Raw genomic sequence first — 16,838 nt, forward strand, 5'->3', positions numbered from 1 at the left:
TTCACCTAAAATTTCAAGGGCAGAAAATAATCAGACAAAGTGAGGACACGTTAAGTTTAAATAAAAGATTCAGAAATGACAAAACCATGCTGTTAACAACACATCGTCAGTCTATAACTGCAGCCGATCAGGAACTGTTTCGGAAGCGCATGAGAATAAATATTAAAAAAAAAAAAGACATGACATTACAACGCTATGATGTTGGCGTTTCACTATGCAAAAATGTAACGCAACTTTGAACGTCATCGAGTGACGTTTGATGACGTATGCGGAAGTAAAGTCCGTTCGGGTCCTTTCACTTACAGAGTGGCGCTTTTGGTTTCAATTCAAGAGAGCCCTTCAACAGGGGTCAGATTTATGTAGTTTGGCTGTAGCTAGACCTTCCGTGCCGTCATTGCCAAGTTAACACAACTAATATAAAAAAAATAATAGAGAAAAGCTGAGAAGATGACGGAGAAAACGGCTCCTTCGACACTAGCCAGAACAGTGTTGCAACAGTGTCTGCATGCAAGACTGCAAGTCAGACCTCCGGATGGGGAATCGGAGGGAGAATGGGTCGAGGTGAGACGAGAAACGTACACCCGCACACCTCACCCCACTTCCTGCGTCTGATTTGCTTACGGTTTAGCACCCAAATGGGTTTTATTGCCTCGACGGTCAAGTCCAGTTGCAACATTGGTCCTTATTAATCCCCGAGGGGAAGTAGAGTTGTCACCGTAGCCATGATGAGAGTCAGCGGTTTCAGAATAGGAAAAGAAGGAAAGTAGGAAAGAACAAAGTATTCTTCAGACACTCGTAATGTACAAGTGAGCAGAAGGTAACGAGACAGTAACTGACAAAATGTATAATATGTAATGGCAATGTGCAAAAACTGCAAGATATGATAAAAATGTGTGGATAATATGGACAAAATGAGCAGAATGTTCAATACGTGATAGTACAGTGACAGAGGTGCAATATACAGCAAGTAATATGCAGAGGTGGGAAAAACCCGGTCCAGAAAGTAAAAACCCTAACCGTGTCTTTACTCCATCCATGTATTAAACCGGCTGATTTGGGAAACTAGTCGGTGCAGTCTGACGGTTTAGAACATGAGTGGAGTAAAGACACGGTTAGGGTTTTTACTTTCTGGACCGGGTTTTTCCACCTCTGGATATGCCAGTGTACTGAGTCCTTCACAAAGATACCCGAGTGTGAAATGTTTGGGCCTTAGCTCCTCAATTCGGAGCTCATGAAAGTTAAATGTTGTAGTTTCACTCTGAGATACGCATGTTAACACGCGAAGGGCATCGTTCAAGAAGACATTGTCCACCATTTTAAAAATGTGGGAAATTCATTCACTCTCCTGCTTTCAAGTGTTTGCTTTTGTGTCTGTAAAATTAACTACCAAATTCACAGAAGGATTCTCTGAAGGCCGTAGCTCAAGACCTTCTGATAAAATTAGTTTATATGATATAAGAAAAAAAAAGCCTTCAGATTTTTTAATTCATTGTTTTTGTTTCTGTGCTCAGATTGACAGAGGGATGGTGATTTACATCTGCTTCTTCAAAGGAGCTACAGAGGAGATCTTGCCCAGGATGGGTCAGTGATCGGCCTTACTTTCAGTGTCGGTCCTAAGAGTGGACAGTCCACTCACAACTTTGGAGGCTGAACCAAGGGGGCTGTATAGTTGAGATGCAACGTTGTAGAACTGTAAACAATTGGTTTGTGAATTGAAGAGTTTCAGTTGTTGCTGAAGATACATATAAGTTAATTGAACAAGTCACATGACAGGCACAGTGTACAAATGTTTGTCATCTGTTATCAAGTCACTCTTTGTTATATGAGATTAATGACAGACTGTTTTTCTGTAGGTCTGTAAACAAATTGCTAAAAAATTTGACTATCCTAGTTAAGTCAAGTCAATTTTTTTATAGCCCTAAGTCATAGTTAAGTCTCAAGAGGGCTTTACGTTCTCATTACGTTCTCCATCACATGTGAACAGAATAGATGATAATGTGCAACGCCCCTCATCCTTAGACCCTTGATTTGGGTGAGGAGTAAACACCACAGAAAAGCCTTTCCTTTTCAGGGAAAAAAATAAAGAGAAACTTCAGGAAGAGCATCAGAGGAGGGATCTCTTTTCCAGCATGCAATAGGTGCAGAGTTTTATGAAGTTGAAGTTGACATGCAGTAACAGATTTCGATTTACAATAAACAGTCAATGCGTCAACTTAATAATTACACATAGTTATAGTGCAACAGTGCAGTAGTTATCTGTATGGAGGTCACAGCAGCAAGCTCTTGTTTCGCTTCCTTTGTTTTGTAAAGACCCCACTGAGATGGAGTTTTCTTCTCTTAACCCTTCTGACCTTACTCATTTCATAGTCGCTCTGATGAGATGTCTTTTCCTTTACATTCTCCCATTCTTCTTCTCTAGTATCCACCCTGTTGAACCTGAAGCTGTGCGAGAACGACTCGGGGAAGTACGTATCGGTGTTTGAGCTCCCCGGCAATGTGCTGATAGTTCCCCAGGCCACACTGGGAGGCAAGGCCAAGGGAAAGGGTATGCAGTACCACAGTAACGTTGGCAAGGAGGATGGGCTCCGGCTCTACAGCGGCTTTGTGGCGCTGTGCGAGAAGGAACTGCAGACCGGAAGAGGAGTGACGATTAAACATGGGACGTATGGGAACAGACAGGTGCTGCAGCTTGACACCAATGGACCGTACACCCATCTGGTAGATTTCTGAGCCCCAGGTGGGAAAATGTAGGATATGTGTCTTCTTGGTGCTCTGTGGGGTTGTGTGATTACAGCACAAAACAGTGTCCCTGGAAAGGGCATTCAACCCACACTAACACCAGGGAAGCTGCTCGGTGGTGATGGCAGAAGACTGTGACTGTACATTGAATCTTTTCATACCAGTGCTGATAAAGAATATACAATGCTGAGTTAGAGTTTCTGCTGGAAAATATAGGTTTTAAAAAGTTTTTTTTTTTTTACATTGAGTGAGGAGCTTTCCTGTGTATCCCACCTTTCTCCCTGTTTCCTGTCTAGCCTCACAGTTCTGCTCAATAAATGTAAAACATGCCAAAAAGTCTATAAAGAAAATAATAATATCAAGCTTAATTCTCGAAGACAACTGCCAGACAAGGTAGAGGTCACTTATTGGAAAACTGCCTGCTTTACAGTTGACAAGTATTATTTTTTTTGTCTTTCTGTTCAGCGCTGGTTTTCAGCTCTGAAATGAACTGTTGCTGGTAGTGATTTCATGTTCCTCTTCTCAAGTTGTCACTTCCCTTCCAGTTGATTTAAAATTCACTCTCTCTGAAAATGAAAACAATCATGCAAACATAATCTTGCATTTTTACTTTCACTCTGCTGATATTTGATTTCAGTTTTATTTTATTTATCCTTTATTAAGCCAGAAAGATCCCACTGAGATACATTATCTCTATTTACTGGGGATTCCTGGTCAAGATAACAAAAAAAAGTTTCCATATCAGTGAGAAAAATGTAAAGTCTATGAGAAAGACATAAGCACTAAATAATAAGACTTGAACCAATAAAGAAGAAAGAAAGCCGTGTTTGTGAATGTTCTCATTCATCCAGGTCATGGTTATCCAAAGGAATTGAATCAAGTGCAACTGGACTTGGTATATATCCGTGAAGACGTTTTGCCTCTCATCCAAGAGGCTTCATCAAAGAAAGCCCATTTATTTTGTTATTGTATTGTTATATAGAATTGTATTTTTTTTACAATGAATTTATCTCATGCATTTAACCCATCCTATTGTATAGGAGCAGTGGACAGCTGCAGTACCCAGACACCAACTCCAGTTCTTCTTTCCATTGCTTTGATCAGGGGCACAGACAGGAGTATTAACCCTAACATGCATGACTTTTTGGTGGCGGGAGGAAACTGGAGCACCCAGAGGAAACCCACGCAGGCACAGGGAGATCATGCAAACCACACAGAAAGGACCAGGGATGGCCTGGAGTCAAACCCAGGACATTCTTGCTGTGAGGCAACAGTGCTAACCACTGGGCCACCATGCTGCAACAAGTAGCCCTCAAAGTAGCTTTTTAGTTGGTAAAACCACCATTTATTGGTAAAACCATTTATTGGAGGTAATGATTCCAGTTTTTATTATATGCTGTAGCTCGTTCCATTCGCATTTAGCGTAGAATGGGAAAACAGTATCACCACTCTTTTTATACACACTGGATACATTTAAATGTGTCCACCTGGCTACTACAGACTTAAGATAAAAAAAGATTTAAAAAATTAATGGAATTTTCTCGACAAAGGTCCTATAAAAATATATAAACATAGGAAGCTTCCTCATCTGATACAAGAGGGACTACCCCAGAGATTCATACATGGTGGGTACATGGAATACTGTAATTCAAGTTCATGGGAGACACAATCTCCTAGGACCTCAAGTTAGGAGGTAGACATGGGCACAATAAATAAAAAGACCAACAGAGAATGCACTGTAGTTCCTGCAACAGCTGAAGGAATTGAACCTTCCACAGAAAGTGATGACAGGCATTGCTGAATTCATCCCTGCCTCTTTCATAACTGTCATGTTTGGACCAGCCACTTCACAGGACACTAGACTTCCAAGATATACACTGGGCAAAAGGCTCTTTGACTGGAGGTTAAAGAGGCATGCAGAGAAGAGCATTGTTGACCATTCTTACATGGGCCACCACACATTCCTATTCTTTTCAGGAAGAGATAATGGAATAAAACTTAACCAACCTGGCTTAAGAACAGCATTTCCTTCTAAACTGTGGCCCTCATTCATACCTAAAAATTTCAACCCTCCCCAGTATTAATGGATATTATGGCTTCTTAATCACCACAGGCAATTATACAGTACTCAAATTTTACCGCCTGTATAGTCACTATTGACATAGTTATAGGCTTTATAGCTTATATCTAGTAATGTAATTTGTATACTATATATATATATATATATATATATATATATATATATGCATTGCTGTGCCTGTTATGAAACTGATTTTCCCAAAACATCTATGCTTCAATAGCCTACCCAACATGGATACTGTAATAAAATACACTTTATTACATTACTATTACTTTATTTGTTATTGGAATGAACGGATTCCTATACATATTTTCAATTATTTGAGAAAAAAAAGAAGAGAAAAAAGTATAGACAAGGCATGGTGGGACTGGAGTCTGTGTCAAATAGTAGTATGCCAAGCCAGTAGGCGGCAGTGTATCGTCTTCCGAGAAGCGGATGTGAACAAAATTCGGTACGTAGCTGCGTATTTACAATTTGTGTCATGACCGCAACAGAGTTCCTTCAACCATTCTGTTTAGAACAAAAAGTAGTTAACAGCAACTATTTCCAAGAAATAGCACGTAAATTATTTCAAATTTGAAATTTGCGATTGATTAGGTAACTGTTTTTGTAAACACCTTGACCGGAGAGTACTGCTTAGTCACACAGGTATAGACGTTGGAAACGATGGTGTAACGCGATTTTTATGTACCCATCATAAGTGGTTCTCAGATCCCTAACGGTGGGTGCTAACTGAAAACACTTCGCCTTTCAAGCGTTTAACGCTAAACGTGTTATTCAGGTTACGCGGTGACTGAAAGAAAGTTGAAATCATGTGAATGTTTTTTTTCATATTATTTTATATTGAAACATTTAGGATTATTGTATGTCTTAATTGCGTTTTGAGTCATTTCAGCCCCCCCCCTCCAAAAGATGAGATAAAATAAAAAAGTTAATGTTAAAAACGCAGTCTCTTTTTGCGCGCCATTTGTTTCAGTTTTCCCTCTCCTTTTTCTTCCTCTCCTCGTTTTTCCAGAAAGATGCCCGGCCTGCGGTGGTTTGCTTTTATTGATAAAGTGGAGCATTACGTCCGGACGAGGAGCTACCCACCTCAGACAGCAAAGGTGGCAAAGCATGTGATCAGAACTGCCAGCAAACACTATGTCTATAAAGGTAGGCTATGAAACAACTCCTCTCCCTTTCTCACCATGGATGTTTTTGTAAATATCCATGATTTAGGGGGCACGGGGGTGTCAACCTACTGCAGCTCTCACACTTGATTTATTTATTTACCTGCTGTTGTTTACTTGTAATGTTGGTGATGTGAGGAAATGAGGGCTTTTTTCTGCTGTTATGCAAGTCACTCCTGATGAGGGTCATTTGCAAAGAACCTAAAACAATGAGTGACTTTGAAGGAAATGTTCTATTTGATGCTCCTGAAATGGACAGGACACATATATAATATAAACCGTCAATGGTGTTGATAATATCTTATCAATACCATTGACGGTTTAAAAAAAAGCTCTGGCTCTGGCTCTCTCTGTCTCTGTCTCTCTCTCTCTCTGTCTCTCTGTCTCTGTCTCTGTCTCTGTCTCTCTGTCTCTGTCTCTGTCTCTCTCTCTCTCTCTCTCTCTCTCTCTCTCTCTCTCTCTCTCTCTCTCTCTCTGTCTCTCTCTCTGTCTCTCTCTCTCTCTCTCTCTCTCTATATATAAGACAGTTTCCCCCCCCCTATAACTGTCAATGGTGTTGCTAGAAGTGCTCAACTAATGAGGAGCGGAATATCAATACAGATGCAGGAAAAAAAGTTTTAATACCGAAACAGGCTCGTAGTGCTATGTATTAAAACTTTTTTTCGCGCATCTGTATGGGCATCATGTTGGCGTAGTTGTTAGCGCGGTCGCCTCACAGCAAAAAGGTCCTGGGTTTGAGCCCCGGGGTTGTCCAACCTTGGGGGTCGTCCTCTGTGTGGAGTTTGCATGTTCTCCCCGTGTCTGCGTGGGTTTTCTCCAGGTGCTCCGGTTTCCTCCCACAGTCCAAAGGCATGTAGGTCAGGTGAATTGGCCATGCTAAATTGTCCCTAGGTGTGAATGTGTGTTATGTGTGTGTAAGCCCTATGATGGACTGGCGGCCTGCACAGGGTGTCTCCCCACCTGCCGCCTAGTGACTGCTGGGTTAGGCTCCAGTATCCCACGACCCCAGTTGGGATAGGAGGATGGATGGAGATATATATATATATATATATATATATATATATATATATATATATATATATATCAGTTAGTTGAGCACTCACAACACTATTGACGGTTTCGGAAAAAACGCTATATATATATATATATATATATATATATATATATATATATATATATATATATCTCTGCCTGCCAGCTTGCCTGTCTGTTATTGCCCCCCTGTGTGTTAATCAATTTGTCTCCTCATCAATGGTGTAGGGATGTGTTTGGTTAACTGTTTGTTTGATTGTATAAATAGTCATGAACTGATCTGACCGCCTTACCTGCCTACCTGTCTGTATGCATACCTGTCCTTTGATTTGTCTGTTGCTCCGCAGATAAATGTCTGTGGCGTTCATTCAAAGGCCGGCTCCTCCAGGTCATCAGGAGCAATGACGAAATTCGGGAGATCCTGATCCGATACCATGACAACAACGACCACGCAGGCCAGGCGAAGATGATGAAACTCATACTGGTGAGGTTTGAAGGCCACAGCAGAGCCCTCATCATGCATCCAGATCAGGGGGTGGGAACCAAAATGTTAAAAGATGATGTTTTTTTTAATGAACGTTGATCCTACCATGATCCATCTTCTGTCTTTTTCTCAACCCCTGAATCAGAGCCACGTGCCTACAGTATTTTTCCTTGGATTGTAACTTCCATCAACCCCTCTTTGTTTCACAGTCACTCTACTACTGGAGCCCTGTGACAGAGTCTGTCAAGAACTGGGTTAAGAATTGTCCTGTGTGCCGAAACAAGACACCAGAGCCCCGAATTAAGCAGTGCCTGGCATATGGTTGTGACAGCAGCAATTTGGTTCACCAGAGCGTCACATTTTACAGGTTGTTAACCTCCGCTGGGGATGTTGTGTTTTTACCCTTGTTTATCTGTCAGTGAGATATCTCAAAGATATGCAGATAGATTCTCACCAGCTGTTGTGTGCGACCGGGCCTTGGGCAGAGAGACAGTTGATTAGATTTTAATGGCAAAATTCTGCATAGCGCTTGAGATGTTTTTTCAAGTATTTGGCTAAAAATGATCCCAATAGAAACGAGTAATGGGAAATTTGGAGCATCGTGAGGACTGTTGATGTCGCAACACAGTTGAATTCATAATACATATTCAAACCACTGTAACCAGCCTTGCCAACACTTTCAGCTAGCCACCATATTTTCTCCAGGAAATATACATTGAATTTATTACCTATGCCAGGGAAGTATTAACTATTAAGTTGAATGCGGGATGTTATTAGGCCAGTTGTTCGGCTTGAACAGTGGTTTGCGCTCTCCGAGTGCTCCATTTTTCAAATCAAGATGATCAATTTATTTATTTTTCCTGCTCTCTTTTCCTTATTCCATGTCAGCCTCTGCCATGCCTTTTCAACTTCACCATGAAGTCTTTGTGCAATTGTCTCCTGGTTCACTGATTATCAGTAAAGCTTGGATTTTTTTTTTAATCTGGATTTTATTCTGGCCAAGATTGTTTTTTGGAACATTTGTAACTGTTGAGTCCAACTTTGTATTGGGTTTCTTCTTCTCCTCTTCCAGGTTCCCCAAAGACCCAGAGAGGAGGAAAATGTGGCTGAACTTGGCTCACCGAGATGAGGGCTCCCTCAGACCCAACTCCCTGCTGTGTTCCAGACACTTTGAGCAGGCCTGCTATGAGGTGGACCAGGAGGGTCAGATGAATCTCAGAACAGATGCTGTCCCCACCATTATTGTTTCTACCTTACAGCAGGAGGAGGTGACTAACACATACATGGAGACCCACATATGTGCACCCATGCATATATATACATGAACATGTACAAACACTGGCTTGCATTGAGACAAACAGCCATGTTCAAGTAAGTAAATACGCACACTTTCCATAAAGATAGATCGATAGATTATTTATTGTCCTTTTCCGAGTGAATTTGTTGCCACAGTCTGTACAGTGTCTCACATAAACACACAGGTCGATAAATCAGAATCAGAATCATGTTTATTGGCCATGTAGGTTTGCACATACATGGAATTTGACTCCGGTTTCATGGTTCTCTTAACATAGAATAACACGACAATCTTCTGATATATACACAAAAAAATTGACTTATACAGGCGAAATAAGAGGTGATAAAGTGCAATGGTGCCGAGAATATATCAGAAATGCTGAAATAGATGTTAGCAGGTTACTTACATACATGCCTGAGGTAGATGGACATGACAGAGTGTACCAGTATATGTACAATGTACAGTACAGTATATACAAAATGGTTGGATTTATTTGCGAGTGATGGAGCATTCATTTGAATGACAGCCCGAGGAAAGAAACTGTTTTTATATCTGGTTGTTTTGAGGTACAGTGCTTTGTAGCGCCTACCAGAGGGGAGGAGTTGGAATAGGTTGTGACCAGCGTGTGATGGGTCTGCAGTGATGTTTGCCTGCCTGTTTTCTGAGTCTGGAGGTGTGTAAGTCCTGAATGGAGGACAGGTTGGCACCAGTGATTTTCTCTGCAGACCTACATCCTAAATACAGTAAACACCACTACATGAAGGACCCCATTTATGCACACAAACCTATATACATAGCCCCTATACACATGACAGTTACAGAGCTGTTTTTAAAAAAAAAAATGATGCTATGGCAGAGGGGACAAAACTCCTGCCATAGCATACCCGTTTCCAGGCCAGGGATCTATATCTGTGACCAGATGGTAGTAGTGTGAAGAATGGATTGGGGGGGTGCCTGGGGTCATGTGCAATAGTGCGTGCTCTGCGTGTAATGGCTTTGGTGTTGGGGTCTGAGAGGTTGGGAGTGGCGAGGCCAATAATTTTGGAGGCACTGTGTGTGATGCATACGAGTCTTGGAGGCAGTTAACATGTTGAAGAAAGGGGGAACAGTAGAGGAGAATGGGTTGGAGTGTACTTTTTTACAGCGGCAACAGAAGGTGGGGGGTGACAGAAAGTGCATTGAGTTTGCAGATGGCAGAGAGTCTTTGCTGGCAGCATTTGTGGATGTCACTGGTGTGTTGTTCAAAGCTCAGTTTATTGTTCAGGGTGAGTCTGAGATATATGAAGCACTCCACCATCTCAACAGTTTGGTTATTGATGCAGATGGGGTTGTGGGTGGAGTTGTGGGCTGTACTGTGTGTGCTGGAAGTTTTAATTAACGGTTCTTTTGTTTTTATTACATTCAGCTGCAGGAGATTGTTTGGGCTGCATATCTACGTAAACCTGTCACCTGAAAGCATATGTAGACGTGTGTGAAGTGGAGGTGCATGTTTGTGACAATAAACTTACATAACTGTAGCTTTTGTTTAGTAGAAGGAACTAATACTCATATGCACATGCAGATGACATCATATCTGTGAAATGCCTACTAAGCTAATACAACCACCATTTTAGCAAAATTCTGACTTGATTTAAAATATCCCCTTTATATGTTTAATCCTCTGTATTTTTATTTACATAACTCTCCCATGATTTTAGAACTTTTTAGTATTGCAGTAGGAAACGTGAACCACTCTCACTCTGGTTTCTTAAGCATCAACAAATACCGAAACATCATTATTATAGTAGATGGCCCATAGATGGCCAACTTATATTAAATAACCAACTATTAGTGTGCGTTTCCATCTGTTTCACAGGTGCTCATGCCTACAGAAGAGGACTCCCTTCAGACCATTCCTCTGGAAGATGTCATCGCTGCCTCCGCTGCCACAGAGACGACAGAACCCTCAGGCCCGCGTGTAGAACCTTTGGAATCCCCCATGCAACTCTTAGAACACCAGTACAGCCTGTTCTCCACAGACACCAACAGTAGAACGCTCCCGAAAGTGAAGAAGAGCGTGATCAGTATGCACGGCTCTGAGCCGTGTTTTGTGATATACGACCAAATAACCAGGTATCTGAATAGTCAGACCAATTAACAAATAGTAATAGTAATAGTTATTATTAGCTGTTGTAACACAGTTCGGGCACAAGGACATGTGGTGAGGTGAGAGGCTCATTCTGGGGACATTTTGCGTAGTTCAATTACAAAACAATAATCCATCAATAAAATCGGTAATGATAATAATAATAATAATACTTTATTAATAATTTCATTTAATTAGCACTTTTCTAAAACAATGTTACAAAGTGCTTTACAAAGAAATAAAACCAGACAAGGCGAAAATAAGAATAAGACCAAATAAGTAAGAGTAAAAATAAAAACTGTATGAGTAAATAAATACAAATATCAAACATTTGTGAAAGCTCAAAGAAGGTTGAACCAGTTCATCTGGATACGTTTATTGACAGATATGTTTTGCTGACATCTTCAGTGTAAACTGACTGCAGGTATCCCCACCCCTTATAAACAATACAGTTGCCTAACAACCAAAACCAACGACCAGTTTTTAATATGCAAATATGGGTGTGACCTTTAACTAGCATTTCAAAGGCCATGTGTACCATTCGAGTTTCGGTCACACCCATATTTAGTTCGGTCACATCCATATTTGCATATGAAACTGGTCGTTGGTTTTGGTCGTTAGGCAACTGTATTGTACTGTATTTATATGGGGTGGGGATACCTGCCGTCAGTTTAGACTGAAGATGTGACTTAGTTGAGTGATGAAACATATCTGCCAATAAACATATCCAGATGAACTGATTCAACCTTCTTTGATTTTCTTCCTGAATTGTTGAGCATGCATCAAGACATTTGTGAAAGCTTTTACAAAAAGAAATGTTTAAGATTAGATTTAAAAGAGCTAGAGACGTGGTTTGTCTTCGTTCAATAGGAAAAGAGTTCCATAGTGTTGGGGCTCTAACAGCAAAAGCCTCATCACCCTTTGTGACAAACCGAGATGTAGTAATAACCAGTAGGGCTCCATCTGTGGATCTTAATGGCCGAGAGGGTGTATACCAGGTCAATAAATTACAAATGTATGTAGGAGCAAGACAGTTTAAGGCCTTAACAGTGAGCTATAAAATGTTAAAATCAATACGAAATATAACAGGGAGCCTACTGGAGGCAAGCACAGGAGTGATATGGTCATGCTCATGGTCCTGGCAATGAGCCGAGCAGCGGCATTTTGTGCCAACTGTAGATGGTGGAGGGAGGCCTTGCTGATACCCAAGTAAAGTGCGTTGCAATAGTCAAGCCGAGAATAGACAAAAGCATGCACAACTTTCTGCAGATCAGCAATTGATAAAAGATTTTACCTTTAGATTACCTTGAGCTGGAGAAAGCATGACTGAACAACATGTTTGATTTGATTATCAAAACCGAGGTTAGCATCGAATATTATCCCAAGATTCCCAGCAGCCTGCTTAAGACTACCAAGATTGGTACCAAAAGGGCTGATGGAATTTGGGGGACCGAGCAGAATGTCCTCAGACTTATTATCATTAGATTTAAGAAAAGGTTTCGGACAGCCAAGATTTAATGTCAGAGAGGCAAATTGCGAGGTTTGTTTTGGCATTAGAATCTGTGGGTTTTAGTGGCATGTGTAACTGAGTGTCATCAGCATAAAAATGGCAAAACATGTCGTGATTTTGAATGACCTGGCCAAGGGGCAGCATGCATACAGAAAAGAGAAGGTGGCCAAGACCTGAGCCTTGAGGGACACCACAACTCAACTGAGCCATCAAGGAAGTAGTTACCCAGAACAACCTAAAAAGTTCTGTTGGTGAGGCAAGACCGTAATAAACTAAGAGCCGAGCCCTTGATGCTAACCCAAGTCTCTAATCGATGTAAGAGGCTGTTGTGATCAACTGTGTCGAAGGCAGCAGTTAAGTCTAAAAGAACTAAAATTGAGCAGTCATCTCTGTCAGCAGTAGGTCATTACTGACCTTAACTAGCTGTCTCGGTACTATGAAGTGCCCTAAAACCAAACTGGAAACTGTTAAAACACTAATAGTGTTCATAAATTTCCTAATTTCTCCTCGGGGATGAATAAAGTATTCAGATTCTGATAAAGGAAATCAATTGATATGAAATTACTGTCTCCAGAACCTTAGATAAAAAAGACAATTTGGAGATTAGTGTGTAGTTACTTAAGGACAGGGGATCTAAACTAGGTTTCTTCAGCAGTACGTGAACAATGGTATGCTTAAAACTTTCTGGAAAAGTACCATCGATTGATATGAATTCATCAATAGTTTTATGAATAAAGCGCCTCTCTTTTTATCTTATCAAACACAGTAGTAAAGACGGAGAGATCAGCTGGTCAAAGGCATGGCTAGTTCACCAACAGGGCTATCATGACACCCTCTGCCTTCCAACAACCAATCCCTGCTTGCTAACAGCTACTTATTCAATACATATTCATATGTGTATGCATATGTTACGCCTAAATTCTTCATCAGGTATTGTGATCATAATTATTAATTAGGATTAGTCAGGATGATTCGAACAACAAAATACCTTAACTTTACTTGCTTTCTTAAATCTTAAAAAATCGATTAACATTCAGTCTGCTGGGTGAAGGTTTTTGTTTATCAGTAAAGTGTCAGAATTATTTGCAGTAAATCTGTGCCTGGTTTTCACATGGGTTTTCCCTGCCCATGGCCCTTTTATGTCTCACTTCTCCAGCCCCTCCTTCAAAGACTTTTGAATGAATAAATGATGATTTATGAATGAATGATGATTTATTTTGAACATGTAAATGAGCAGGATATAATGTAAGCATTACCAATAATCTGAAGTGATAAACAAATCCACACATCTAACTCAGCGAACAATTCTCCATATGCATCAGATTATTTGTTACATGTTGGAAATGGACTAGGAGCAAGTATACTCTTAGTTTTTCCTACCCCTTCTCACCTGCTCTTAAGTTAATTCAACTTCTATACATTTCAAACTTAATTCCCACTGTACTGTATAGTTCAAATTCAATGCAAGTTGTGCTGCACAATACAAACTCACCTACTGTGAACAATAGGAGAAAAAAAAACATGAGCGAAAGAAAGAAAAAGAAAAAGACATCCTAATGTCATGTACCAAAAATGAACAGATCTCAATGCTACGTACAACCCAAATATCCACTCAGTGTCATAGAAACAAAAATTAAAATTTTTTTTAATAAGAAATGTTTAGAGATAGATAAAACTTAGACAGTTAACACAACTCTTTGTCATCCTTATATCTCTTGATAATCAGTCCTTCGTACGTCTTCTTGAACTGCGTAATGTTTGTACTTTGTTTGAGTTCCATGCTCAGACTGTTTCACAATTTTACTCGCATAATAAGCTGTGAAATAAAGTTTTTATTTCAAAATTAGGCGTGTCACCCATTTACACTCTAAAAGGCTTTTCTATTTAAACAAACACTTTTTGTTTTAGTGATTCTGGTGTCTTGTTGCAGGTACCTGAGTCATAGGATCTTACCCCTGCACTCCAAGAAGAGAAAAGGCATTCTGAAAAGGATGGCCAAACGCTTCGGGCTGATAGGTGAGACAGACAGACAGACAGGACAGAAAATGATCTAGTATTTCTAATTCATGTCATTCATTCAGTCTGTCTTTATAACGCTTGTTATTTAACCACTCTGCTGCAGATGGAGAGCTGATGTACACGCGGGTTTCCCCTCCTGTGAAAGTGCCGCGCAGCAGAGAAGAGGTAAGGAGTTGACCCTCTTATTGTTTTTATTCATTTCAAATTCAGTTTGGTTAATGGGTTGCTGTGTGTGTGGGGGGGGGGGGGTAAAAGAGATGCAAGTCTGTGATCAGAAGGTCACTGATTTGAATCCTCAGACCTGCTTGGAAATTTTTGAATGGGAAAATGGTTGAACACCTCTCTTGCTGCTATCTTTAAAGTTGTCAAGGTGTCCTTGCGCAAGGCATCTAATGGTGGAACTACTGAGCCACCAGCTACAGAAGATTGGGGTTATACAGGATAAATCCCAGTGACCCACAGTTGAAGACTGTGGTTGTACTGGGAAGAAACACACCATTCTGAAAAGCAGCCAACCAACCAACCCGCTATGGTGCGTTTTGATTTATAGGTAAATGCTATCTTGCAACAGTTTCATGACGACCAGGGTCACTACGGCCAGGGTACATGTCAGCAGGCAATTTTGAAGCAGTTCTACTGGGGCACCATGACCAAAGACCTGGCCCGCTGGATCAACAACTGCAATGTCTGCCTCAACAGAACAAAGAGGAGGTGGCTCCGATGCAGTGTCTACAACTGCACCAACTGCTGTGGGCCCGTGGAGCGAGGCCTGGGGATGACGTTTCATAAGTATGGGGTCACTACCCTGGCAAAATCTGCTACTGACTTGTCTTTGTGTTAGTCTGCTTGTCTGTCTCTCTCTGCTATCTCCACTATCTCTCATTGCCTTGCCTGCCGTCTGACTGCCTATTCATTGGTTTATAATTGTTCTATTATCATTCACCCAAACTTTATATAGCACATTTTGTATATCAAAATACATTGCAATGTCCATAACATAAAAGCAAGTTGAAACTGCAACAAAATACAATAACACATTGGTTAGAAGAGTTCAACGTACTGACTCTTATGGTGACTGGGTAACTACATTGATGTTTGGCCACTCCAAATCCCAGAGATTTATTTCAAATGAAGCAGAGTCACCAGCGCTATTGTGTCGCAGCTTCCCCACCGCTGAACAAAAAAGGTTCAGTATTTTGAACCTGAGTTCAAACTACTGAAGTTGTAGTATGTGTCGGAAAAAAGTCTTCCACACACTGGCTCTGTCATATCTACTTGTTAGCCACAAGCTTCATTGCCTTTCTTCTTCAAGCTCCCTGCCCCCTGCCTTATTCTCCCCTGTTTGGCTTGTGTGATAACGATGTGAAACACAACGTGTTATGCTAGGGAAAATCCTACTGATCAGGAACCATTAGAATGAGAAAGTCCAAAAGCATTTGTGATTTGAATATTCACAGGTTAGATATTGTCTTGAATATACCACCAATAGAAAGTATCAAAACTGATTTTTTTTTTGCATGTAAATCTACAGGATTGTAGCTTTAAACAAATTTCAGTTGAAATCTATATAACTCAGTGTTATTATAATTGTATGTATCTAAGTGTAATCTATGTATGCATATCTGTCATCCTAATCTATAGGTTTCCTCTCCATAACCCAAGCCAGTTGGCTCAATGGCTCAAGAATTTGGGCCGGCCCAACTGGCACCCCAGGCTCTGGTCATCAGTGTGCTCAGCCCATTTCACGGAAGACTGCTTTGACCGTACTGGAGAGAGGGTCACACTCCGACCTGAGGCTGTACCCTCCGTCTTTATCTACAGTGATCCTGTGGTATGGGGATAAAAACCTTTGTGTCGTGGTGTCCAACCGTGTACGATCGAGAACCATTTTCATGGACGTTTTCAGTCCAACCAAACACCACACCAGCTGAGTTTACTGACTAGATTGTTTTCAACCACAGAGAGGGGGATACAGTCAAGGAAATCAGCTTTTGGTGCTGCAATTTATTTATTTATTTTATGTCTTATGGTACAAATACTTATAATATAGTAACAGAACACATGAACACATCTGTAACTCTCTTAGATATAAGAAATAAGGTTGGCAAACATTTCTTGCATCCAATTTTTTAGTTCCAGTGTTTTGGCAACACAGTCATATGTAACCAGACTACAATAGGGGACTGAGACATAGGGTTGGGCATCATCTGGATTTTAATGATTCCAATTCTGCTTTTCGATCCGGTTCTTAGCGATTCTCAATTCCAGTTCTTTGAGAGGCAGGGTCAAAACAGGTTACATGCTTCTTTCACAGAAGAAAAATTTATTTTAATTTTTTTTTATACAAGCCATTCTGTTTTAAAAACGGATCATTCATGTGAAT

General features: G+C 40.6%; 2 protein-coding genes across 2 annotated transcripts in view; both read left to right on the forward strand.

Moving 5' to 3' along the window:
• The first annotated feature begins 280 nt into the window (after positions 1 to 280).
• Positions 281 to 3,565, forward strand: dtd2 (D-aminoacyl-tRNA deacylase 2). The gene is made up of 3 exons (XM_056296210.1): positions 281 to 561; positions 1,512 to 1,581; positions 2,420 to 3,565. The coding sequence occupies exons 1-3, from the start codon at positions 448 to 450 to the stop codon at positions 2,728 to 2,730; spliced, it is 495 nt and encodes a 164-aa protein (XP_056152185.1). The 5' UTR covers positions 281 to 447; the 3' UTR covers positions 2,731 to 3,565.
• Positions 3,566 to 5,625: 2,060 nt separating this feature from the next.
• The window catches only part of LOC130126061 (uncharacterized), a 35,955-nt gene continuing 24,742 nt past the window's right edge, over positions 5,626 to 16,838 (forward strand). Inside the window, exons 1-10 of the mRNA XM_056295427.1 lie at positions 5,626 to 5,633; positions 5,835 to 5,971; positions 7,368 to 7,504; positions 7,714 to 7,871; positions 8,577 to 8,772; positions 10,657 to 10,913; positions 14,367 to 14,452; positions 14,559 to 14,620; positions 15,006 to 15,244; positions 16,097 to 16,286. Of these exons, the coding sequence (XP_056151402.1) occupies positions 5,839 to 5,971; positions 7,368 to 7,504; positions 7,714 to 7,871; positions 8,577 to 8,772; positions 10,657 to 10,913; positions 14,367 to 14,452; positions 14,559 to 14,620; positions 15,006 to 15,244; positions 16,097 to 16,286 (1,458 nt within the window). The 5' untranslated portion in view covers positions 5,626 to 5,633; positions 5,835 to 5,838. The remainder of the gene's footprint in view (positions 5,634 to 5,834; positions 5,972 to 7,367; positions 7,505 to 7,713; positions 7,872 to 8,576; positions 8,773 to 10,656; positions 10,914 to 14,366; positions 14,453 to 14,558; positions 14,621 to 15,005; positions 15,245 to 16,096; positions 16,287 to 16,838) is intronic.

This window comes from Lampris incognitus, chromosome 16, assembly GCF_029633865.1.
Source record: "Lampris incognitus isolate fLamInc1 chromosome 16, fLamInc1.hap2, whole genome shotgun sequence".
In the NCBI taxonomy this organism is placed as follows: Eukaryota; Metazoa; Chordata; class Actinopteri; order Lampriformes; family Lampridae; genus Lampris; species Lampris incognitus.

Coding starts and splice junctions, on each gene's coding strand:
- dtd2 (XM_056296210.1), top strand. CDS start 448: ATGACGGAGAAAACGGCTCCTTCGACACTAGCCAGAACAGTGTTGCAA. Junction 562..1,511: donor CGGAGGGAGAATGGGTCGAG/GTGAGACGAGAA, acceptor TTCTGTGCTCAG/ATTGACAGAGGGATGGTGAT. Junction 1,582..2,419: donor GGAGATCTTGCCCAGGATGG/GTCAGTGATCGG, acceptor CTTCTTCTCTAG/TATCCACCCTGTTGAACCTG.